We start from the raw sequence: 25,439 nt of genomic DNA on the forward strand, positions 1-25,439 counted from the left end.
TGAAATACCGTTGAGGAATATGATTATCATTGGAATTGCACTTTGAACACATATATACTTAATTTAATTGATTGTCAATCGAGTGGCTCAATAACGTGCATTAAAAATACTGTCATAATCGATCATTTTTATTATCTAAACCAAAATGATATGTGTCCATAATTGTTCATAATCTAGGTGACATAAAGAGAAGTGTGAGGATCATTTAATACAAAATGGTCCTTCGCACTTCTTTTATGTCACATAGCTTACGAACAATTATGAACATTAAAATGGTGGACATGTAGTGCTTTCGTTGTCTAAATATTTTGATGGTAGGCTCTTCCAAGTAGGGCTCATATCGACATGTGAATGTCCAATCGTTGCACGCCACGTTTTTCAAATACGTGTAACTCCCAATCGTTCCCGAGACTGTTTGTACCTCTCCTGCCCGGGCACGCTATTAAGAGGCAGATCGTCAATCGTGACCGCAATTCTCCTGCGATTTTTTCTTCTTACGTTCTTAGCAGCCGGATCTCTCCGTAACCATGGTAATTTCCGGTGATCTGGTCTCCTAGGTTTCAATTTATCACTCCTCGTTTGTAATGAATTTTGGTTCCAGTCTGATGTTTGGTTGTATGTGCCATTGATAGGCTAATATATGAATGCCTGAAAATCAAATATGTCTTGATCTGCCATTCTTGTTTTGTTCTACCTGCGGTTACATATTGCAATTGGTTTTGAAAGGTTAGGGCTAATGGATCTATAATGGCCGATGAGCTCGACGGTCAATTTGTCAATGATATTGATTTTTGTCTGGATACTGTGATCCCTTTGTTTTAATTTTAAAATTTTAAGCCCAATTTTCAGGAAATTTGCTAAAGCGGCAAAAGATTCAAACAGTTCATGTGATGAGGCAGAATAGCTATAATTGACTGCCTCTGAAGAGATCCATGGATTTCTGTAGTGGGATTTATTCAATTGTATTGATCATTGTATATTATTGAGATCTCGGAATGCATCGGTAGCTGACAATTTTCCATCCAAAGCTTTTGCACCTTATTGATACTTTGTCTAAGATTACACATTTTATCTGTATGTTTCGCAACAGTAGTTTTGGGTCAAAGAGAAGGATGAATGTCTTTGTGATAATTTTGTTGAACTCACCAATTGCTGATCATCGGATATCATCATTGATGTGTAATCATTATGTAAGAAGATTTCCTGCAATAATTGTATGAGAAGATTTTTTGCTGTTATTTTCACCTTGTAATGAGCCAGTCATCCACTTTGGTGTTGCATTCCTAGATTATTATTAGCTATTCAGCTTTCTTTCATATTGTTCTGATATGCCCTCAGGCTCTCATTGATAAACTTTGCATGATGCAAGCATGTTCCCTTTTAGTTTTCAGTAGAACGTTAAAGTTTGTTTTGACGCAATTATAGTCTAAGATTTCTTATCCGTTTATGTGTCACAAGTCTGATTAGTTGTGCTGCATTCTCTTGTAGTTGTGGCTTTTCTAATTCTTTAGAAACTAGCAGTTCTGTTTCTCTTTGGGTTGAGAATGATGATTTGATTTGACTTTTGTTTCGTTTGTTTTGTGCAGACTACATCAAGGCGTCTTGCAGAGAGGAAAGTTGAGAGGTTTGATAAGAACATTACAAAGAGAGGAGCCGTTCCGGAAACAACCGCTAAAAAGGGGAAAGACTATCCTGTAGGCCCTGTTTTGCTTGGGTTCTTCGTATTTGTTGTCATTGGTTCATGTAAGTTTACTTTCCTTTTAACTGTTTCTTGTAGCAGTATGTCTATCCAATGCCTTATTACATTTCCTTTGTCCATTTTTCTTCGAATACATACCTGTGAAGCAGTTGGTGGAAATCGTTGAAAACTGCTTTAGATAAGCACATACGAATTACAAAGTTGCCTGTCAATTTCTAGCAAGAAAATGTGGTCTTTTTATCAAGCATGGTCTTTCTATCTTGCATGTTTGAATGCCTCCTACAATGCAAGCGTGCTTCTAGCCTTTCAACACTGAACCAAAGATTGGTAAATTCGGTCTAAATTTTCAATATTGCATAACATGTGCAAGCTTTTACATGTATATAATTCGATCTATTTTGAGGAAATAAACATGCACGACCAAATGATTATTTGATCACTCAACTCACTTGAACTGGAAATTCATTTGATTGTTAGGATACCTGTGGTTGTTTTTGGTTGATCTAAACTCAAAACAACTCCTGAATAAGACGTTCTTCACTTGAATTTGGGGTTTCCTCTCTGCTATCTGTGACTTCGACTCCTATGGAGTCGGATGCTAACTATTATTTTGCAGTGTTGGATTCCATTATGCTAAAAACTTTTTTTTTTCTTTTTGTGGCAGCTCTATTCCAGATAATCAGGACAGCAACCAGTGGTGGAGTGGCTTAATGTGTTTTCCTAAATTTTGAGTGATGGCTGCAAATTGCTGCACAATGTGTTTTCCTGTTAGCCAATAGGAAATTTAGAAATACTTGTATGGGACTGGTGTTTACATGTATGCTTATGAAGAACTCGGTTTATCATTAACAAGATGTCCGTTTTTATTTATCTTTATATTGACGTATAAACTCAGAAGATTCTGAGTTAGATTCCCACGGGAGAAATACCTTTTTGGTCACGCATTGAGCTTTGGTTCAATTTATCTTGTTGTCAGGAGATGTCCAAATGAAAGGATAAGCTTGTAATTGTATGGTGTGATTTAGGTGTTAAAAAAAAGTATCTTATAAAAGAAACCTAAATTGCGGAATTAATGAATAACTAGTGTTGGGATCCGTATGATGCACGAATAATAATTTTTTTCATAATTTCACTTAAAAGGCTTATCATAAAGAATAACACATAACATGAGTTTCGGAAAAATGTAAGATAATTTTATTTACTATGGAATATTGATTTAGAAATATATTGTTAAATTGAGAATGAGCTAGGGGTATATAATTTTTTTTAATTCCTAACATAAAATTTTAGGGAAAAAATTATTCACGAGGACCATATATTACTTTTTGAAGTTATTCTTGCTTGAGAGAGTCTCTAGATACACATAATGAATAATTGCTTGCTTTCAAATTTAGGCAGAGGGAATGCTTATCTAGTACAGTAGCTGATACCAAGAAATAAATTTCAGGCCCTTTTTGTGGCGAAGTCGTTGGACGTTACAATAAGTATTGTGTGCAACGCATTGCTGGTAACTGGGTGTTTCTACTTTACTCAAGGTTTTTACAGATCTAATTCTTCTATTCCCTCAAGTGCAATTAGACTCTAGTGGCGATCAGGATGTTGCTCAGATCAGTTCTTTTCATGCATCCCGATCTTCGCTTTGTTCAGAACACTAGTTAATAGTGATATTCATGCAGTGATCAAATATCTTCACATAATCAAAACCTCTATTCAAGTTTCATTTCCCGGATTTAGCATTGGATGAAACACCTATATAGTTCATTTTACCTTTCAAGACAACTGACAACCAGAAAAAAAAATCCCAAATAACAAGTTATTCATCTGATGTTTATACAACAAATCAAGATGCGAGCATCATTGACCCTGTCCGGACGTGTCCTTCAAAACAACAAAGAAAACCGGACTGAAGACCAACCAACAGCCTAAAACTGGAACCAGGAAATCTAACCAAAAACCAGGACCGCGAGAAATATCATTATAGCTGACGCCTATGCTGCCAGAAATAAATAGAAAGCCAAATCATGCAATGGCAGTTGGGCATGGGTAGAAAGCAGTGCCACAGGCAATCCACTGCCTCTTTCTCCCGCGAGGCACCACACATCCTGGAACTTTGATCCATTCCCGGGTGATTACATTGTAAGTGACAAGTCGATTCATTTGTCTCGATCTCAATGACAACATGAGCAATCCTTTGTTGCCCAAGCAAGTCATCCTAATGTGCTTCCCATAAAAGTCTAAGCACCAGATATTTGGCATTCTGTCAACCTCCTTCCACAAGAGCGTCATCTTCTGAAGCTCCCAGATGCACACACACGTGGCGGCATTCTTTGTCAGCAACCCCACAAGTATAATCCTACCCTCGCACTCTGCTAGTGCATGATCACTCAGATACAATGGTACTGGGATTATAAATTGCTTCCATACCCCAGTAACCATATTATAGGACAAAATACCTTCAGGGTCCAACTGCAAGAAGTAAAGTGTGCTCCCAATGGAAATTGCTTGTGATCTAAAGTTCAGAGAGAGTGGTAATTTTATATTTGAAGGAATGCTTCCTGGTCGAGACCAGGAGTTCTTCAGTGACTCATAAACTTCAAACTCCCCATCGCATCCAACCCACAAGATCTTGTAGCCTGTGTCAGCTGTACTACCATTAAGAGTCATCCCAACAGCAACACGAGACCAGACCTTAACTGACCTGGCAGGCAACTCTTTAAGAGACTGAGTAAGAGGGTTGCATACAAAGAAGTTTCTATGACCAATATCAAGAAAGCACACTAGACCCCCAGCAGATGTAACTGGCAAAATGATTAACTTCGAAGGCAGAGAAGAAATGGTAGGGTGGTGCCATTTCTTAGTGGAAGGATCATACATGGCTCCAGAGTTCACATTTTCATGAGTTATGGTGTAGAACCAGGGATTGGCTTGTGGAACTTGGGCATAATGCTGAGAGAAACTCTGGGAATTCAGCAATGAATTCCATTTCTCACAAACTGAGCGGAAACGAAAAATTGTGGCAATGGGAAGTCTAGCAATGACGGCTTCAAAAAGGTCTGTCGGGAATTCTTTCCAAATATGTTCTTCCATAGCCTCCTCTGCACCAGTAGTTCCGGGTAATTTTGCACGGTACCTCTCTTTTCGAGGTTTCTTGGAAGGTGGAGGCTTGCATGGTTCCAGATTCTTGAAATTTCCTGATTTACCGGCTGCCATCATGAGGCTGTAGTAATCATCTGCAGAGCTGTCATCCACATTGAGGCAACATCTGCGCACAAGTCAAAAAATATATATAATTTAATGCCTGAGGTGTTACCAGTTCCTTCTTTCATGCATATGTCAAATACAATTGGTCTGGGATAAAGCATGCAGAAAAACAGGCATATCAAGTTCAATGAACCTCGCAGAAAATCAATCCTGAGCAGGAAAATTCATATAAGATTATAAACCATTCCATTTAAGGACGGTTATGAGACTGTAAAGTTTATCCCTTTACTTTCTTTTTTCCATCACCTTTGTTGACTCTTGTCTTACTCTATAATAAGAACCCAGCTATTCTGCCCCACTCACCTCTCTTCCCGACTCTTTCCCCCATATCCTTCAGGACCTTTGCTAACAACTCCAGTGAGGTTAAACCTGACTAACTTATACAACAGCAGGTAATTTTGGACTATCTTACTCAGTCTGGAACTAGTTTGAGCAACACCATACAGATTAACTACTAGAGAAGCGTGTGAAAACAATATCTATGTCAAAATTGAAAAATGTGAGATTCGGTGTTTCAAGTTTCAACAGCCTAAGCCACTGCAGACATAACAGTAACAAATATAAATCCCAAGCTCCGGTACAAAATTTTGTGGTTTTGGGAGCAAGGTTTCACTCAACTAATTCTAATAATCTTCTTGCATACAGTATTGTAGTACACAGCTTGAAATGAGAGAAGCCTTGACACCCCCAATAGAAATTTTCCTGGAGGAAGCACTCAATAGAGAAAAGTTGTACCACAGGATGAGCAAAATGAGTGTTGCTAAAGCAGAATAACTGGAGCAAAATGAGTGTTGCTAAAGCAGAATAACTGGAACAAAATGAAAGGAGTTCAGCAAAAAAGGATAGATGAAAAAATAAATGAACGTTTTACAGAAAATCCAAAAGTTGGGAATCAATGCCACATAATTCATAAAGTGGAAATATCAGATAAAAAGAACTTTATTGGTCTGTTGATCAGCAATGGAAGAGGAATCATCAAAAAACTATATACGTAGCACAAAAAATGAAACAAGACAGCATTTAGAAATTAAATAAGAACCACAATGACAACCTCGCCAAAATGAAAATGAAAGTAGATCTGCAAAACAAGAGAAGCTTTGTCGGAAGCACTAAATAATAAGTAAGAGTTAAACATAGAAACTTAGACGATCAAATGCACATTGTGTTACGATGCTTTCAAGAGTTTCAGACACACTCGCAATATCTAGAACAGATATAGCAATGAAACCAAAGCGTTTTGGACGCATTCAAGTATCTGACGCAAAAAGTTACAGAAAAAGGCTTTGATGATGATGATGACTCCATTTCTTCTTTGGGCTACGACTTTAAATAAAATAAGACAAAATGGGGTCCGAAAACCAGATATTGGAAAATCGACAAAGTAGGCAGTCACAAAACCAGTTCACAAGTTTATTGGCAAAGGCGTTAATGAACTTGACCAGAGTAAAATTGGCAAGTGGGAGCAATAATACCCAGATGTAATCTCAGTTTCCGGTTGAGCTGCAATGAAGTCACACCTGAATTTGTACACTATTTGCTAGTGAAATGGAAGAAAATATGAATACAACGATGATTAAACTTACATTTTCCGACGATTACCATGATTGGCATATGACCACCAATGTCAATGAGAGGTAATAATATTATTCTCATAAACAAAAAACTAGATCCACTTCAAGTAATAAAGGAATTCTCACTCCATAATCCAACACAGCCCAACCTAACCAACACGAACAGATTAATACAGGAAATTCTCAGGCCATAAACCCAGTCCAACCAAAATCTAGAAAAACAGTTGAAAAATCCAAAAAATAGTAGACAAAGACACAACAAGAAAAGAAAATTAGAACATCAAACGCAAGTCTGTATCACCAAAGAAAAATCATAATAATAAACAAAATGACAAACTGAGGATCAAATTGCGCCCCTTAAGATCAAATATATCAGCCAACGCTTACAATTCAACAGAAACATACATTTAGTTTTAGCTGCGACGGAACGCTGCACCCAAACTCTTCAGTAGCACAACAAGACAACCCAAAGATCACAAAACTCAACAAACTCCACAAAAATATCAACCATAACTTACCTAATTTCTTTCAAAACATGACAAAATGACCGAACAAACCAAACAAATCGCGAATTTTCACACACACTAGAAAAGACACACTTACCAAGGGTAAGCACCGGAATGACATAAAAGGATGATCGAAACCGCAACGCGATCTACAGAGAGAAAGAATAAGATGTAGAGAGGAGATAAACAGACCTGTCGTGGTGTTGGTGATGGAATTCAATGAACGGTTGATGATGCAGGTGAAAAGGTGGAGGCGAACCGTAGAGATGTATGCGCTCTTGAAGCTGAGAGATGAGCTGCCTGAGCATGGCCAGCTCATCCATTCCCCGCGCCGCCCACGCCCTGACCCGACCCGAATACCCCCTCTTCTTCCTCCTTCCTCTCCCCTCCCTTCTCTCTTATGGTTCTTCTTCCTCTGTCGCTGCGGTTACCCACTCATATTCTTCCACGTCAGCTACGGCCCCATCAAGTTTCTCTCTCTTGTTTGTAAATTACGCTCTCACCCGCCCGCACGCAACTTTGTCCTTTATAAATCTTTATACAGCGATATTTATAATGATTTCTCACTGCGTTTCCCAGATTGCCCTTTCGTTTCTCCATGGCTAAAATAGTCCTTCAATTCATTACTACTAAATTTTTCTTTCAAGTAAAAGGTTCATTTTCTAGAAGATCCTAATAGTTGGTTTAAGGGACAAACCGGTAAGGAACTTTTCATGTTATTTGTAAAAATATTGAAACTCTACTTATGTATATACATGTATAGATAAATTTAATTTCTTACTATCAACAACACATTTTTTTAAAGGAAAATACCCCACAGTAACTCTGCAGTAGAGCATGATCCTGCGAGAGCACTATTGAGATAAGGGACCTATTGGGAAGACAAAGTTGTGTAGATCCGATGTATTCATGAAAGTTGGACAACCCAAAACAGACAATATTTTTAATGTGTATGAGTTGAAAATTCTTAATAATATATTCTCCTAAAGTTGTATTAGGATCACGCAAGGTCATATAACTATTCAATACGTATAAAACATAAAATTGTATCTACTTAAAAAATTATCCGACCTTTTTACATTGGTAGTCGGGGTTTCGTTGTGACAACGTAAACGATGAATCTCGGATCTTACAAGAATAAGGAGAGGTGATCCAGGGAAAATCCAATACTCAAGTTAACAATTTTTTTAGGAGTAAATCAAGACTATTATAAATTAGATTTTAGAGGGAGACCTAATCACCTAATGGCGCCACGATATTTTTGATAATCATTGGAAGCCCAAGGGGTAGAACCATAGAAGCCTAAAAGGGCATTGAAGTAAAAGACCAAAGGAGGCAGGTTTTGGGTATATGATTCCTTCTACAAAGTGGAATATTTACATGTCAAGCCCCCATCCACGTGTGTGCGTGTGTGTGCGCAAGGCTTTATTTATGGTCAAGGACACCATACCAATCCAAAGACCTCTCGATTAAACTCTTTTTTTTTTTTTTTTGCTGAGATCCACGGCGGAGGTTGAATCTCTCCAGGCTCGTTCTTTCTCCTCAATCCTTAATTCTTATTCCACGCACACCGCGTGATTGTCCCACCACTTTCACCCATTTTTATCATGATTTTGTTAGAATTACGGGAAGTACCAACTCTTTTTTATTTTTTATTTTTATGACAGGGGAATGTTCGAACTCAATATCTCTATGAGATATCATACATGAGTGTCATACAAGTTACTCGTGCTTCTCGAAAGTATCAACTTTTATGCCCTTTCGTTTAGGTCAAAATTCATACGTGTCCCTTATTGGCTACTCATCAATGATTTTCAAGTATACAGAAGTAAAGATAATGTCATATTAAAAATGAAATTACGATGAAATTGTCTAATAGTTACTAATTGTATGACCCAAAATCGATCGTCCCCAGCAAATATTGATATCTTTAATTCAATATTGCAAATCGTAATATATCACTATTGCAGTGCACATGATTTATACGTTTTAAGATTACGGAATCGTGTATTGGGTGTATAAGTTAGGGACGAAAAGTTGATTATCATCGAGCCATATTTCTTCATATTTCATTTTAGAAGTATTTCTTCATATTAGTAAACTACATTTTCTATTGCTAAAAAAGAGATTGGGAAACAAAACATACTCAATTAGCAATTGCTAATAATGCCAAGATAAAGAAGCCATCAACGACATTGATCACTAATGCCACAAAGGAGGAATTGGAAATGAGTACAAGAACAACCTTTTGCCCATCAAATCATCATGAGTTCGCCACGTGGCAGATGATGATGAGTGTGCCAACTATTCATCATGAGCTCGCTCACATAAGAAAATTTTTTACTTTCTGCCACCTACTAAACAGCTACAAATTATCGATCGCTAACCATTAAAAAAAAAAACCATTAATAGGAACAACCAACCCCCATCAAATCATGCGCCAAATGATCCATCAACAACCGCACACCGTTACGGCAAAGCTAGAAAGTTGTTGCTAGCGTAAGACCGTCCTATACATTTTTTTAAAAAAAATTTGAAAAATATATAAAATATTTTGTCATATGTTTTTCTTATCGAATTTAATATTTATTTTGGAGAAATAATATATTATTAAATTTGTGAAACCATCAAAATATAAATATAATTTTTGAAAAATAAAAAAATTCCAAGTGTGGTGAAACTATGGTTACTATTCATCCAATATGGAATGGTGCCGAGGAGTTGATGTAATTAAAATTACAAATCCAATAATTTTTTTTTGTTCGAAACAAAAATCAAATTTATCATGAAAAAGATATAAAAAAATTTAGAGCTTATATTCAACGGTCTATAATTATTATATATCTTCTATGTTGAATTTGATTTATGTTAGAGACAAAAGATATGTCGTTGAATTCATATAAATGATTAAAATATAAATATAATTTTTTGAAATTAAATTTTTTTCATCCAAGACAGTAGCAAAACTTCATCGTAGAGCAGCCCCTCACCCATATGGAAGGAAGGGGGTATTTATTTGATTTGTAATGATGAGGTTTGTGAAAAGCCGAGGAAGGGTTTGTGGGGGGTAATCATTCCGTTCCATTCCATCTCTCTCTCTCTGTCTGTCTAGGGAAGAGAATGCTTTGAGTTTTGGGTGGCGGGTTTATAATATTGTGCCTCATCATCATGGCTCATGATATCATCATTCATCATCATCAATCACGGATTCCATTCTTTTCCTCCATTTGCTTTTTTGAATCTGAGAGATCTTCCTTTAATTCTCTGGTTTAACCCATGTTTGATTTGATTGATTTACCTTTTAAGCGTCATATCTCATTTTTCGTGAATTATTAGGTGTTCTGCCCTCCAACTTTCTTTTGGGTGCCCGGGACCTGTTGTAATAAAAATTACAGCAGGTCCCGCTGTAATGTATTTTTAAGGTAGTAAAAAATTTTATTTTTATTTTTAAAAATCATAAATATGTAGTATTTTTCATAACGAATCTAATGGTATATTTTTTGCTTGAAACAAAAATCAAATTCATCGAGATCAAAACATTGAATATTTTAAGTTTATATCCGATAGTGTAGAATTGTCGTGTCTTTTTCATGTTGAATTTGATTTTTGTTTCTAACAAAAAATATATCGTTATGTTCGTTGCGATGAACATTACATATTTATGATTTTTAAAAATAAAAATAAAAATTTTTAATGTCAAAAAAGCATATTACAGTGGGGCCTGCTGTAATTTTATTACAGCACGCCCCAGGCTTCCCTTTCTTTTAGGCTCTAATGAAGTGGGTTTGATATCCTTGAAGCCCATGATAGGCATTTGTCATTTGAGATTATCAGTGGGTTGGTTGGCAATATTTGTCAACAATGTATTGTTCTTCAACAATATATATTGCACAGCTCCACCAAACAACAAATTTGAGACCTGAAAATGGAGGCATTTTTTTAACAATATATGGTCATTTCTAAAATTGTCTCATTTTTGACAATCCTGAGACATTTTCCAATCATTTTCCACTTATACCCTCCATTTTTTATGCTTCTCTCATCTATCAAATGAAGCAACTTTTTGTCTCTCTCCTTCATTGTAATATCTTCTCTCTCCTCCATTGTAAAACTTGCAGAATACAATGAGTACTTCGGTGAATCGGTGCCGAACCAACCCAATTTGACCCTCGCACACCCGTGATGGTGAATCGGTGAGCGGGTGATGGTGGTTTGTAGGTGCTTGTTGATGGTGGTTGATAAACGGTGGTCTGTAGGTGTAGACGGATGAAATGAAGGACAAAACAAAAAGTAATATTAGTGGCATATTTTAATTTTTTTTAATAATAATAATTTATATCAATGTAATAATAATGGAAAGATAAATAATTATTATTTAATAAATATATAAATTTCAATTTTATAGTTATTAAATAAATTATTAAATTTATTTAAATGATTTTTAATATTATTATAAATTGTTTACAAGTTAAATGCAGAATACCCCTACATGTAATTTACATAACAATTTTAAGTCTTATCAAACACCCACCAACATTTCAGAAATCATATATGCTATCATTTATTATCTACGATATATGTTACTGTCAAGATTGTCTATCAAACGGACCATATGTAATATTTGGGTCGGGTACGCCCAAAAACCCGCTCTCTCAAAGTCTCACTAATTGTCATTGAACTTGCTCTTCTTGGGCTGATACCAAAACGAAAAGGAGGTATAGAGAGCATGATCCAAAGAACTTAGCCCAGTATAGAACTTTGGGCCTGAGCTTTGACAACAACTGTAGAGACTTAGCCGGATAAAGTCCATAGTTAAACATGGGCCCAATGGGCCATACAAGACCATATAAGGGAGGTAGATAACCATTACATTCCCTCTATTAAACCACATCCACACTAGCAACATGTGTTGTGATGCACTTGATCACTCGAAAGATAGTTTAGTTGGTAAATCTCTTTAGGGCGAAATTGTATGGACTCGGGAGATCAATTCCCGTTGGGAGCAATATATTTGTGGTCATGCGCTAGACTTTGGTCCAACTTACCTGCAGCCAGGTGGAAAACTTCTGTGTGCTTGGATCTGATGACCTGAGTTTAAGCCCATGTCAATTGTCCAAAGGATCAGATTGTTTGGTTTCGTTATTGATTATCAAAAAAAAAGTGTTGTGGTGAACAAAAAAAAGTCATAGAAATGGAACAATATATTACTAAACCTTGTGGCCTCCAATGTTGCACATTATAAGAAACTAAGATCATGATAAGATTCTCCAAATTGTTAAATTATATGTATTACATTTTTCTTTTGAAAAAAAGAAACCTAGCTAATTGTATATAATAAATTATCTAATTAATAAATAACATAGAAATAAATTAATAGGGAAAACAAATACACGTTGTGAATTTTTATTGATATTCTCATAAACTCATGTAATCGATCACAAATTTTTGAGATAAAAACTTTGATTACAATCATGAATAAACAAGAGATGAAAAAAAAAAACACCTTAGGACATTAAATTCATTGACCTTCTTGAAGTCAAGAATGATTTATTCTCACATTAACCAATCAATTGTATTAAACCATAATTAAAAAAAAATCACTTGAATTATTATTATTTTCATCAAACGGCATTTCATTGGTGGTTTTGCCTTTCTGATTATCAATTAGCGACAATTATTATTTAACAAACAAAGTTAATTAAAGACAGTGGTGTGGCGAATCTCATTAGAAGCAGAGATCTTCCACTTATTAATTAACAATCTCAGGTGGTTATTATTTTAATTATTTTGTGCCAACCTATCTCTAATCTGTTCACAGATAATTATTTAAATATATGAGCAACTTGAGTTCTAACATCAATAAATTATTTATATTCTACAATAACAATAAATACCATATGTACCTTCATGTTAGTCTTTGTTGGACTTGCATGTGGGAAAGCACACATGCTTGAATTTGACTTCTATTTGCAATATAATGATTAATTTCAGATATATCATACATGCATATATAAAAAATGTATACATATGTATGTATTTATATAACCTACTTGGTGAGCATCTCTGGGGCTAAACTGTTTTGACTCGGGAGGTAGTGAGTTTAATTCCCGTTGAGAATAATATTCTCGTGGTCATACGCTAGACTTTGATCCGAATTTAGGCTTATATCAGATGTTCAAAGAGCAAGTTTATATGGTGTTGTTCTCGATAAAAAAATGTGTGTATATATATATATATATATATGATTTTCATATACAACTGAAACGTTTATTCTTATCTTTAGGGTTGTAAAAATTTGTTGACAAAATCGAACCGAATGAATTGTCGGTTTTCAATTTTTCAATCAAAAAAAACTTACATATTCCTTTAAAGGATTGATTGAAAATCGAAAAAATTAATTTACCGGGCGATTAAATTTATATCAAAAAATTGACTAAAACCGACCATTTTCACCCGTACATTCAACAAAGATTATTTTTCTTTATTGGGTATTTTGAAATCTTTTGAATTTTGCCTAGAAACTTGGAAAGTTCAAAAAAAGGGAGAAAACCAAGAGAGTACCGAATGTTTTGACTAAAAAAATTGCTGCAGTCAACTTAGTAACTGAGTCGACTCAGTCTGTCTCGCTCAGTCGCTCCTCCATGTGAGTGCTACGCTACAGTAGTACTATCACTGACGAGAGATCCTTCTGAGACCAGCCAAAAAAGCAAGGCTGTAAAAAAAAGTGTACAAGTGGTGCATTCCACATGTCGCTTTCCTTGCGACTTGATTGAAGAAATCCACAAATTTTTCTCTGCAAATCCTCCGCAGTCGCATCTCATTTATGCAGCAAACCCAGATTCCATTTTCTCTCCGATTTCATGGCACTGACCTGACCAGGTAAGGATTTTCATCTCCAATTTGTTTATGTTCTTCTTCAATTAAACTTGGACGGAATGAAATGATTTGATTTGATTTTGTCTTTGCAAGTCAGAGAGAGTGGAAAGGGTAAACGGCGGTGAGAGAGGATGGTGTTTTCTAGCTAATCTTGGTGAGACATTCGTGGGTATTGCGGCTGATACAGCGATCATCATTTGCTTGATACGTCCCATTTTTTGTGCTTTGTTTTGTTTTGGTTTTATGAAAAAGAGGGGAAATAAAAAAGAAAAAAACTTTTCTCTATCGTTGCTTTTCTATCTCCTCTTTTGAGGAAAAACAAAGGAAGCTACACGACGGCGGTCGGGTTCCTGAATTGGGGAAAAAGAACCCTAGCAAGAAACCAGAATGTTTTTCCCATCAAACATTTATCTTGTTCGGATGCCCTTTTTTGGCACCTTTTTTGCTAATTCAATAAACACATGAAGATAGAGAAAACGCAATAGAAAGACTAACAAAAACAGCATATACTAATGGACGTACATCATTTAATTAGCAGGAAGACTTTAATTAATGATCTTAATTATTGCTGCATTTGTTGTCAATTGATGGGTATTTTTCATTAGTTGTTTTTTTTTTTTTTCCCTTTTCCCTTAATTTTGAGCTTGTTGGTTGGTCTGTCTTGTCCGTCCTTTTTCTTTGTTAGGTTTGAACATTGAATGTGAACATTGAATGGTTGATTAATGTGCTCTGTCTCTTTCTTGCTACATGGGTTAGGCTTGTTGGGTTGGTTTCAGAATCTGTTCAAACATGGTGTTAAGTTCTCAATAATTTCTCCTTTGGTTGGTTTGGGTCTTATTCATTTAAGGGCCTACTTATTCGGTTGCAAAAAACAAAACAAGAACAAAGTGATTGCAAGTGAAATATTAAGAGGGTGGGGATCAGTTGGCGAGGGTAAAAATTGAATCATTTCAATTAGGTTTTAAAGGCAGTGCAATTATTTCTGCTTGGATGTTGTTGGACAAAGAAAGATGTGGCCAATTGGGTAGTTGTTAGAAGTAAACTTCCGTTGCCATTTGACCATCTTTGGAAAGAAATAGACTTCCATTGCCGTGAAATTTGTTGGGTATCAGAGTGGAAACTCATGGCTGGGAAAAAACTTTAGAAAATGAGGGGGATTTTTTGGATTATAGTTCGATGATGACTTCTGAGGGTAACTTGAAATTTGAGAGACCAGTTCAATCCAGGTCGGTTTCGAACCTTGATTGGTTGTGGCCTTGCAGGGATGATTGAGACTGACCTCAAGAAGTCAGTTCTTTGTTAGTTACTTTTATAGTAATGGCTTTTTCTGCATGGTCTCCCTATTGATTACGTAGATGAAGTTTTGTCTGTGAAGGTTTTCTATATCAGGCATTCAGGCATAATCCACTAATTTAGAGAAACTGCTGACTGTTTAGAGATGGCAGATTTATGTGGGAGATTTGCTGGGGTTTGATGAAATCCTTAATTAAGTCGATCAAAGTTTGATCGACTTAATTAAGGATTTCATTACATCACTTATAATTGGCAACTTTTCATGCTGAACAGCCTACAAGTTTTGATCATATTAGGTCTTATTTATATGATACAAATCCCCTGATGTCATTGTTTTTGCAGGATCTGATGTCTGGTTGCTGCTCTTCTAGTTAAAGAAGTGTGTTGATTAGTCTTATGTGTTATGTCCTAATGGAGTGGAACACAAAGCCTCCATTACACTGGGACTTGGACAGCTTAATTATGTTCAATACGGCAGCAAATGGAAGTCCTAAAAAATTACAACCAACAGTCTGGGATTTTGATGGTGAGGTGGGAATTGAATCCGGGTCTATCTACTCATCTGGTGGAGGTGATGGTAGCGGTGTTTCTGGCTCAGATCTGGGACTTGCTTCTTTGTCAAAGAGCTCGAAGTCCGGATCCATTGATTCTTCTCCAACAGTGGAAATGAAAACATCCACAGTTACTTTGGAGGCAAATCAAGGTACTACAGAAGAGTTTACTACCACAAAAGAACTTGCTCAGGCCAGGCCATCTGGTACTTCTCCAGTGCTTGAGGCTTCAGTTGGTTCAGGTGAGCCATTCCTCAGTTTAAAGCTTGGGAAACAAACGTACTTTGAAGATAGTTGTGCGGGGAGCAATACTAAGACGTCATCTTTATCTGTGATTCCCGTGTCATCTGTTGCTACGGCAAAGAGGCTGAAGTCCAATTTTCAGAATACTCAAGTTCCACGCTGCCAAGTTGAAGGCTGTAACCTTGACCTCACATCAGCAAAGGATTACCATCGTAAACATAGAGTTTGTGAAAGTCATTCGAAGTTCCCAAAGGTCATTGTAAATGGTCTGGAACGCCGCTTCTGCCAGCAGTGTAGCAGGTAAAGCTTCAAACAGAGTTGACAATTTTAGTTAGAATATGCTTTATCTGAAATATTGATGTGCTCTTTGATTGGTCTTTGTTAAATTTGCTTGAAGATATGATTGTGGAATTAAATCGGATATAATTATTACTGAAAGGACTATATATGAGACAAATTGTGAACAGAAACCATGAGTATATTTCTACTAATTCATATTATAGGTTCATATGATGGAATCTTAGTAATTTCCCACATGGATTCATGTAGTTGGCTTTGACGATGATGATGTTTGATTCATGTAGCCGAACCTCAACGTATTGGGATAAGAGCTTTGATGATAATATTGATTACAATCATTTTAAGTTTAATTTGTGGAGGATATGCCTTGCTTATCGCTAATTGAGATTCACAGTGATGTGATAATATATTGGTTTTCGATGTCCAAGGTTCCATGGTCTAGCAGAGTTTGACAAGAAGAAGCGAAGTTGTCGTAGGCGACTTACTGATCACAATGCTAGACGACGCAAGCCACAACCAGAATCAGTACATTTAAATGCTGCAAGGCTGCCTTCGTCTTTATATGGTACTGGATAAATTCAGGCTTTGATTATCCTTTTTCCACTGAGATAAGAGTTTATGGAGGGACTGATTGTACAGCATACTTTTCATCCGTTTGTAACTTTCTATTGTGATATATTCTAGATATTGCTGTTTGGCCAAGAAAAACTTTTATTTGTGCCATTCCTCCCATTTGATCGACCGACAAGCTGAAAATATTAATGATCATGCAATTAATATTGCATTATCCACCACCCACCATGTGATTAGTAATGATCTGTGTTTTCCTGTGCAGATGATAAGCAGCAGACAAGTCTTATTTGGAACAGAAGCCCACTTGGTTACACAAAGCCCGATGCAAGTTTTACATGGGGAGGCACGTGCAGCAACAATGTCATACAAACGAAGGATTACATATCAAAGCCTATAAAAGTAGGAGACATCAATGGGCAGCTCCGCCATGATTCCAATGGGTTCGTGCCACCCAAGGCCAAGGGCACCATAGCTCAGGTTCTCAACCAAGGTACGTGTTTCTTTTCATATTGGGTTAAATGAGCCATAATTGTTGCTTTTAATCTCATTCAATGTTTGCATTAAAACAAATCATTTTCATTCTTCCCTTCTTAGACGGTAATACTTAGCAAGATGCGCTTTGAGATAGTACATATACTGCTGAAGGATTCTCGAGTTACTAGTTTACTTTTACCTCCATTAATCACGAAATATTTCATCTAGAAAGGGTAATTGTTGACTGGTTACACTCATCAGGTGAGAAAAGTTAGCCGGGGTCTTGAGTACAGAGTAGACCTAAAGGCTCATCTAGTGCTTCGATGGCTTGCATCAAAAACATGCATATCATTAAATAATGTTATTCCATATATCAATATTATAAATTAAGCTTAACAATTCTTGCACATCACAAACTCTTTCATGATACCGAACCCTTTCTTGATAGTACTAGCCAAAAATTTCACGTTTGCCTTGCGGCCAATCTAAGTTGTGTTTAAAAAGATGAAAATCGTATGTGGTTCCTATGGTTTGATGGAAATATGTGAGAATTTTTAATTGTGAATTTGGTTGATTAGGGAAATGAGACATCTCAAGGTTGTGGTGCTTCATGTGAAAGTTGATCTTTATTCTTTAATGTGGGAGAAATGGTGCAATGGATTACAAAATATTGAATGTCTTTATTGCCTCCTGTGAGGTTTGGTGTTGGGGGTTATGTTAATTAGATCGAAATGGATATAAGAAAAATCTTAGAATCTCTATGTAGCTGGTTAGACATAAAAAGCCATCTTGGTGTAAGCTTTTTTTTTTTAATTTTTAATTTTAATGATTAAATGAAATAGCCTTTCATCCTGGCAAGTGTAAGTCTGCGTACCCTTCCCTGACTTGACCTTTATAGTGGGAGCTTCACCTTTACCAATGATAAAATGATACTGTCAACTTCAACCATTGATGTGAAGAAAACTACCGGAACTTGTAGCAGTGAAATGCTGTCTTGCCCTTCTTTCGTGCTTCTTAGCTAAAGACATGCTTATTTTACAAGACTTGATGCACAAAGTTAGAGGTGACTGAATTATGCAGGCATAGAAGAACCCAGGATCGCCTCCAATGTGGACGCAACACAGGATTTTCATCGTGCTCTCTCTCTTCTGTCAAGTGATTCTTGGGGTTCATGCCAGCCTAAGTCCTCTTCCTTCGAACTTCCCGTGCACACACACCATGCCAACATGCCTCAGACAGCAGTGCATATGATTCCCCAAGGCCTGCAACTTCCTTTGTCAGATTGCTGGCGGAGTGAGCAACACTCGAGCAATTCCCGAGTTCATTATTTGGCTTCTTCAGCTAATGATGGCAGCAATTTTAGTCAAGGATTCCAGCTGTATGGGAGTGGGTTCTATTCTAACCAGTTGAACTGACTTGTCAAAACAGGTCAACCAAGCCAGATAGATTCACCTGCCAATGAGGTCAGTTTCTGGCAACCCATATGAAATCGATGGATTTTCTGAATTACAGTAATTGATGCACATTAATCTTGTTTCTCACCTGATAAATAAATATATGCACCCTGTATCACAAACTGTATCAAATTCGTTGTCATTACGCTCTTTTCCAAGGAGAAGCCCTAGTTAAAATTGTTAGATTAATAAAATGTTCTCAAAACATTTCAACTAGAGCCTCTGCAGTATATATTGTGTTGTTACATAAGAAGAAAATAAATAAGCATGAGTATGTTATTTTTCCTGCATGTTGATTTATGAGATTTACTATATCATGCTCCCTAACACTCACAGAGTACTGACTATATTTGCTTGTGCTGTAGATTCTTCCATGTCCAACAACTTCCTGATTCTAGAGGATGCTTCGAGTACCAAGTCTCGAAGATTCGGTTTTTACTGTTACTCATTGTATTAAACGATCTTTATGTTTTTGTACTTTGACTAAGCTTTGTGTATCAACAAAATTGGGTAGCAGATTACATTACATTACAGTGGCCGATATGTGATTTAACTGGTTCATTTATCGCAAGCTGGTTTAAGTTTTATTTTTTTTAAGAAATGCATTTGGTTCAAATACAAGTATACGTACGGTGGTAACAAAGCAATTTAAGACGGTTGTTTTAATTTTTATTTAATTTGTAAGCAATAGAATAGAAAAGGAAACATCTATAAGGAGTAGATGCTCAATGAAATGTTTTTAACCATGCCACCAAAATATGATCTTGAATCCCAATTGATCAAATTGGCCACCTCAACTCACCATTTCAGTTATTATTCCATTTATTTACAAATGTTCTCAAAGTCATATATATATAAAAAAAAGAATAACCACCATAACAGTCTTCGTTTACTGGACATCACATGCTAGCAATTTCCGGGAGGGATCGATCTTTCAGAACACAAAAAAGGTGTTCCAGGTATCTCATCAAGCATCCCAACATTCCTACCACAAACATGCCAGATCCTCAAACCTGACTAGTCACTGCCAACTTCAATTGAAAACTAATAATTTTCCCATACAAAATAGAATATTAGACGAATATTCTTTCTGGATCAGAACCAAAATTAATTCAACGAACCCTTCACCAATCTTTATGAAGTGAATTTTGCAAACCAGTTAACTTCATATATAATAAATCAATAACACCGGAGTTCTCAATAACCAATAAGCTAAAACAACAGACTGGCGACGGTTATCTGATGGGAAAAACTAAATGCAGGGAATAGAATTTCGGTTACCCGCACTTTGAATGTGAGACCTCAGAAGGTTTCAATAGATGAAACAATAAAATTATTTTTTTAAAAAAAGTATCAGCCATGCCTCATCAGTCCCAGCCCCCCCCCCCCCCCCCCCCCCCCAAGTTTATCCCACAATCCCAGCGGGGAGAAAGAGGCAGCAGAGCCTCCTCAGAAATTGAGAATCTAAGAGTGCTAGTTTTGATGGTAAGATTTACCATCAAGACTAGCACTCTTCGCAGTAAAAAACATCCCACAAACATCCTAAATAAGTAATCTCCTGGTAAAGACATCAATTAACCGATGTTAAAATGCCAAAAAAATAGAGATTAATTATTCCATTGTCGGCATCCTAGGAAAGTTAAACTAGCAAGAATTAAACGAGACATGACATAAAACAAGTAGAGTAAGAACATCACCAACAGCCAAAAAATAGTTACCAGTCCAAGCCTCATAATTTAAGCAGGCAAGATGTCAATTAGTCATGACACAGATGAACCAGAGGATTCATTACTCCATCAATTAGGAATAACTTTATAACTGATGAACAAAAGCAGATGCAGAAGGCTACAACTAAAAACCCAGTCAAAAGGAATGGAGATAACAGACTCGGCCATATTTTTAATCACTTCAATAAAGCGACTTGCACCAAAAAAGTAATCTGTAATTGATCACGAGGTAACAAAAGCTCTGTACTCGGTTTTATGATCATGAGACCAGAATAAGTATGAGACCTTTCCACATTGGCAAAGTAACGACTTGCCAAAAATGTCACATCATGTCACGGGCAACAAATGGGCAATGAATAAATAACAAATCCTAAGATCAACCCACCTATTGCCAGGGGATTTCTAACCCGAAGAATTCTGGCCTGATTGGGTTTAGAACTAGGGTACTCCATACACCTCTAACAGAAGCATCAGCTGGAGCCTGGACTAATGATACTCAACACTGTAGAGTCAATAAACATATCCGAAACAGAAATTGCAGTCTGCAGTTTCTTCTCTAATACATATAACATGTCTAAATTTAAGGTAACGTACCAGCTAGAATAGATGAGTTTATTCCAACAGAGTATAGAAACCTACCTACTAGAAACCAACCAATTTGTAAAATCTTTAGCCAGACCAAGTTGGCTGACACATAGTGCATTAGAAGATTCATAAAGACCACATTACCATCGCATTTAATACAACAACTTGACACATATCATGAGAAGGTAGAGTAACTCAAGAACCGCTGCAACATGAGGACGACACAACTGACTTTCAGATACCCATATTGAGCAATGCTGGACGACAACTCTGGACCTTTCCAACCCTGACACATGTCCTAGTACTCACTGGAACAGTAGATAATTGCAAATCAATGGATGCAAAAGAAAAGCAATGACAATTAACAATGTGTGTTGCATCAAAAGAAAAGAGGGGGAGAGAACAGAAGAGGATAGGCGTGGTGGTAAGCAGCCTTCTTGAAAAGAAAAATAAAGAATTTATAAATTTGATTATGGTCGAGTTTGAGATGTATACATAGACAATCAACAGAAGAACAAATGTCAATACAAAACATATATATTGCACAACAGACCTGATCATTCTCATCCAACACAGGTGAAGGAGTGTTCTTCGACTCATCAGGTTTGTCAGCCCCACAGTTTTGTCTATTACACTTGGTTCGGAATGGATAGTTTATGTTGTCACACTTCTCACACTTCCAGCTGCCATCGGGCATCTTTTGTTCTGAAAAGCAAAAGGCATGTGAGATTGAATCCAAAAAAAAAAAGCCTAAAGAATTAAGCAACTAGGACTTACTAGAACTTTTATCAGATTTCACAGCCTGCATGAAAAAAAAAACATTCTTTCAAATCAGATAATGATGTGTCAAACTATTATAATATATATAGAGCACTTTGTACAACTAAGCTGTATAGAACAATGATAATGATGCATAACATGGCTCTTAGCTCTCTAGACTTATTTTACAGTTTTCAAAAAAGATTGTAAACCAGACCTGAGATCCAGGCTTAGGTGTATTGCACTTCCTCATGTTACAAACGGTTCTGAAAGAAAAATTGATGTTCCCGCATTTTGGGCAGGTCCAATCATTATCACGAGTCGCATCTAAAGGTGCATTGGAAGAAGATAAGTTAAAAAAGAAGTTTCCACTACTCTCATTCATTTCATGAAAAGGCATAGAAGTACAAACCTGCACCCTTTTTCTGAGATTTATCATCAGGGAAAAATCCTGGCCTTGGCCCCTGAGCAAAAGATTCTCATGAATTAGTTGTGATATCATAAGCCTCAAAAGCGTGCATGTGTGTATGCACTATGCACGAGGGCAAGGAAAAGAAGTCAGAAGAGAAATCTAAATAAGGAAAATGATGTTTTTTTCAGTCTTTTATTGAGGGCACCAAGGGGAAAGCCAATCTTTACATGAATGGATATGGATACAAACACAAAAAACAAGAGTTAGGACAGCCAAAGCTCCATAAAGTACCATAATTAGGAAACTTGCAAGAAGACAATATAAGACGACTAAATTGAACTCCCAGAAATATGAATCTAAGATTAGCATACCATTACGGTGGGACCCATGGGAATACCCAGGCCATACCGATCCATCAGGGGAGGCATACCATACATCCCACCTGGAAAAGGGGGAAAAAAATTCAAAAGAATTGATCACAGTACAGAGTTTCCACAAACTATGCAGTTACCAAGTCATAATAAGAAGAAGAATTAATTTCTCTGAAAAGCCAATTTATTTAAGAATACAAAGAAACTAGATGATCAACCATAAAGCAGGACTGGACATCTATGCTTAGGAATCTTGAAAGAAATGGGAAATCAAAGAAAAATTATAGCAATATGAGGGGAACAAGAAAATACCATTTCCAATAATTGATCCACTAGAATATGGAGCTGGTCCAGATATGTGAAGGGGTCAATAAGGACTTCCAGCAGAAAGACGGTTGCCATAATTGTAGTGATAAGCTGAACCCCCAGAATATGGTACGTCATACGGAGGAATAGATGATCCATTGAAAAAAGAAGATCCATATGGTGGCACACCAAGATACATTGAAGAGGGTGCACCAGAACCTACATAAGGAGCTGAGGATGAGTAGCCCTGTGGGGCTTGCACGTGCTTGGGAGCAGGTTTCTGGAAGGATAGGAAAAGGGAAGTGATAATTAAGATATACAAAAGCATGCTATATCTCAACATAATCAGTGTGAAAGGCAAAAAAGTTCATCACAAAACATATTGAATGTCAATCAAACATATAATGATGCATATCCCAAAACGTCACCAGCCTCCAGCCCTCCACTTTTTATAATTACTAGTTGTTTCACTTTTAACTGTTCCTACACCACAAAATATTTTATTGTCTTGCCAAGGCAAAAGGAATGAAGTACTATCCTAAATGCCACCAAACATTGGTTCTCCCAGATGGATATCCAGCAACCCATTCATTTCAAACCAAAAGAGAAAAATTCACTCACTGAATTATGATCAGCTGGCCTAGGCTGAGTGCAGTTACGCATGTTGCATGTCGTCCTAAATGAAAAATTAACATTGCCACAGTTTGGGCATGTCCAATCGTCCTCCCTACGACTACCTGCCAAATGCAAAGAAATTGTTTAGGTGTCTTTGCAACCATAAGTTATGTTAAATGGTCATCAAAGGAGACAACACTAGTAAGTAAATTCATCATAAGTACATGGAGAAGGTGAACAGATGAAAACCAACACATGCAGCTGGAAGGCGCGCACAAAAGGTTATTGTGTTTTATGCATTAGCTTTAAGCAAAGTCAAAGAACCATGGTATTATGTCATTTGTCATGAGGATTTCCCCTTCATCATAAAAGGCTTTCACATTACACCATTCGGTCGTTCACAATAATATGAAATAGTGCATAAGCCAATACATCAAGTCTACCATTGAGATATTTTTCTCACAATTTACTCATGCAAATCCTAAGCTGGAAAACAGTGCAGAAGAACCACATGAAACAAAAACCCCTAAACAAAGCGTCTAACAACATAACAAATCCAGTGAGATAGCCAATCCAAAGCCCTTAATTGGTGAATGGGTGATTGTGTACCCAGGTAGAGTTGGAAATCTTTTTTGGGACAAGGCTTAGGATTATGGCGATGGTGATTATATTAAAGCAGTTTAGAAGTTCTTAGGGTAAATGAATGTGCATTTCAATGTCAACTACATGAAAGTACCTATAGAAAAAAGAAAGAAAGATGTGGTTTAGCCAAATCAGTTTGCCTTGAAGCAACCAACAAATAGACTCAACAAGGGACCAGCATACAATGTGATTGAAATACAAGTTTATCTTGCTACTACAAATGCTGGAAACGGGTAAAAACAAACCAACCGGAGAGATAATTGCATACCATCGGTTCTAGCACGCTTGGCAGCTGACGAGTTTCTGTTATCCACCTAAACAACCAAACAACACAAATGAATCACCAATATCCACAAGCCAAAACTTTAACAGCTCTCGAAGAGTTATAAACTGCTAGCTCAACAACATAACTTTTTAACTACAATCTGGAAACCATACGTAAAAGAATCAATTATCACAAATCAAACATCATTAAAAAAAAAACAATTCATAGCAATACAAAGTCTCACAACATTCCCGAGCACATTGATCATGTCACTACGCAATAATGAACAACACAACAAAAGAAAACCCTAATTTCCGTTACGTCTTCAAATTGAACCAGATTACCAACTAATTGAACAATAATAATAAAAAAAGGAGCTAAGGTAACACCTGCTTTAGGGTTCACGAAACACGCAAGAAATCGAACGAATTGGAAAAAGAAGCAATAAGATCGAAATAATTGGATGACGAGGTACCTGAGACATAACGACGGCGATAGACGATTCGCTTTCGAATCGGTTCGCTTGAGATTGCTTCGGCCGAGAGTAGTGATCGAGTGGAAATAAAGCGAGGAATAGTGAAGGGTTTTATATGCTGATGTTCGTACCCCCGAGCTGGGAATTTGGACGGCGTACTAGAAGATCTAATGGGCCTCACACGGACGGTCCAGATGTACTTCTATTTCCTCCAAATTTTGTTTGGATTTTGGAATACTGTATCGTTGCTATTGCGACTTTCCATTCCGACGATTGGTAATATGACCTAATGCCGATTTTTTTTACTATATGTTTATTGCAATTAATTCGTTGTTTGCCTTTACAATTTTTTCCCGTATTTATTACTACTTTATTAAAAGTGAAAATTGATTGTGTTTAAATAAAGGAATGTGACCATGTGAGGTCCACAGTATTCAATATTCGTACGAGGGGAGGATAAATTCTTAGCTCGTCAATTAAT

At 36.7% G+C, this 25,439-nt stretch overlaps 3 protein-coding genes and 1 pseudogene across 6 annotated transcripts; 2 read left to right on the forward strand and 2 right to left on the reverse strand.

Annotated features, from left to right (window-relative positions):
* The first annotated feature begins 370 nt into the window (after positions 1–370).
* LOC119999760 (stress-associated endoplasmic reticulum protein 2-like) lies at positions 371–2,625 on the forward strand. The gene is made up of 3 exons (XM_038847497.1): positions 371–530; positions 1,587–1,743; positions 2,364–2,625. The coding sequence occupies exons 1-3, from the start codon at positions 528–530 to the stop codon at positions 2,408–2,410; spliced, it is 207 nt and encodes a 68-aa protein (XP_038703425.1). The 5' UTR covers positions 371–527; the 3' UTR covers positions 2,411–2,625.
* Positions 2,626–3,484: 859 nt separating this feature from the next.
* On the reverse strand, positions 3,485–7,533 carry LOC120000442 (F-box only protein 6-like). Its single transcript, XM_038848527.1, has 2 exons — positions 7,230–7,533; positions 3,485–4,961 (listed from the first exon to the last, which is right to left on the reverse strand). The coding sequence occupies exons 1-2, from the start codon at positions 7,358–7,360 to the stop codon at positions 3,719–3,721; spliced, it is 1,374 nt and encodes a 457-aa protein (XP_038704455.1). The 5' UTR covers positions 7,361–7,533; the 3' UTR covers positions 3,485–3,718.
* A 6,161-nt stretch (positions 7,534–13,694) lies between these two features.
* On the forward strand, positions 13,695–19,388 carry LOC119999268 (squamosa promoter-binding-like protein 2). Of its 4 annotated transcripts, none has more exons than XM_038846746.1 (7): positions 13,695–13,916; positions 14,007–14,067; positions 15,549–16,300; positions 16,729–16,865; positions 17,136–17,363; positions 18,428–18,810; positions 19,167–19,388. In XM_038846746.1, exons 3-6 carry the CDS (start codon positions 15,603–15,605, stop codon positions 18,760–18,762), a joined length of 1,398 nt encoding a protein of 465 aa, XP_038702674.1. In that variant the 5' UTR covers positions 13,695–13,916; positions 14,007–14,067; positions 15,549–15,602; the 3' UTR covers positions 18,763–18,810; positions 19,167–19,388. The 4 variants fall into 4 exon arrangements, with proteins under 4 accessions (XP_038702674.1, XP_038702675.1, XP_038702673.1 ...); XM_038846747.1 differs by having other exon boundaries at positions 14,011–14,067; XM_038846745.1 differs by lacking the exon at positions 14,007–14,067.
* A 1,615-nt stretch (positions 19,389–21,003) lies between these two features.
* Positions 21,004–25,109, reverse strand: LOC119999627 (annotated as a pseudogene).
* Between the last annotated feature and the right edge of the window lie 330 nt (positions 25,110–25,439).

The sequence above is a fragment of the Tripterygium wilfordii genome, chromosome 6 (assembly GCF_013401445.1).
Source record: "Tripterygium wilfordii isolate XIE 37 chromosome 6, ASM1340144v1, whole genome shotgun sequence".
Taxonomy (NCBI): domain Eukaryota; kingdom Viridiplantae; phylum Streptophyta; class Magnoliopsida; order Celastrales; family Celastraceae; genus Tripterygium; species Tripterygium wilfordii.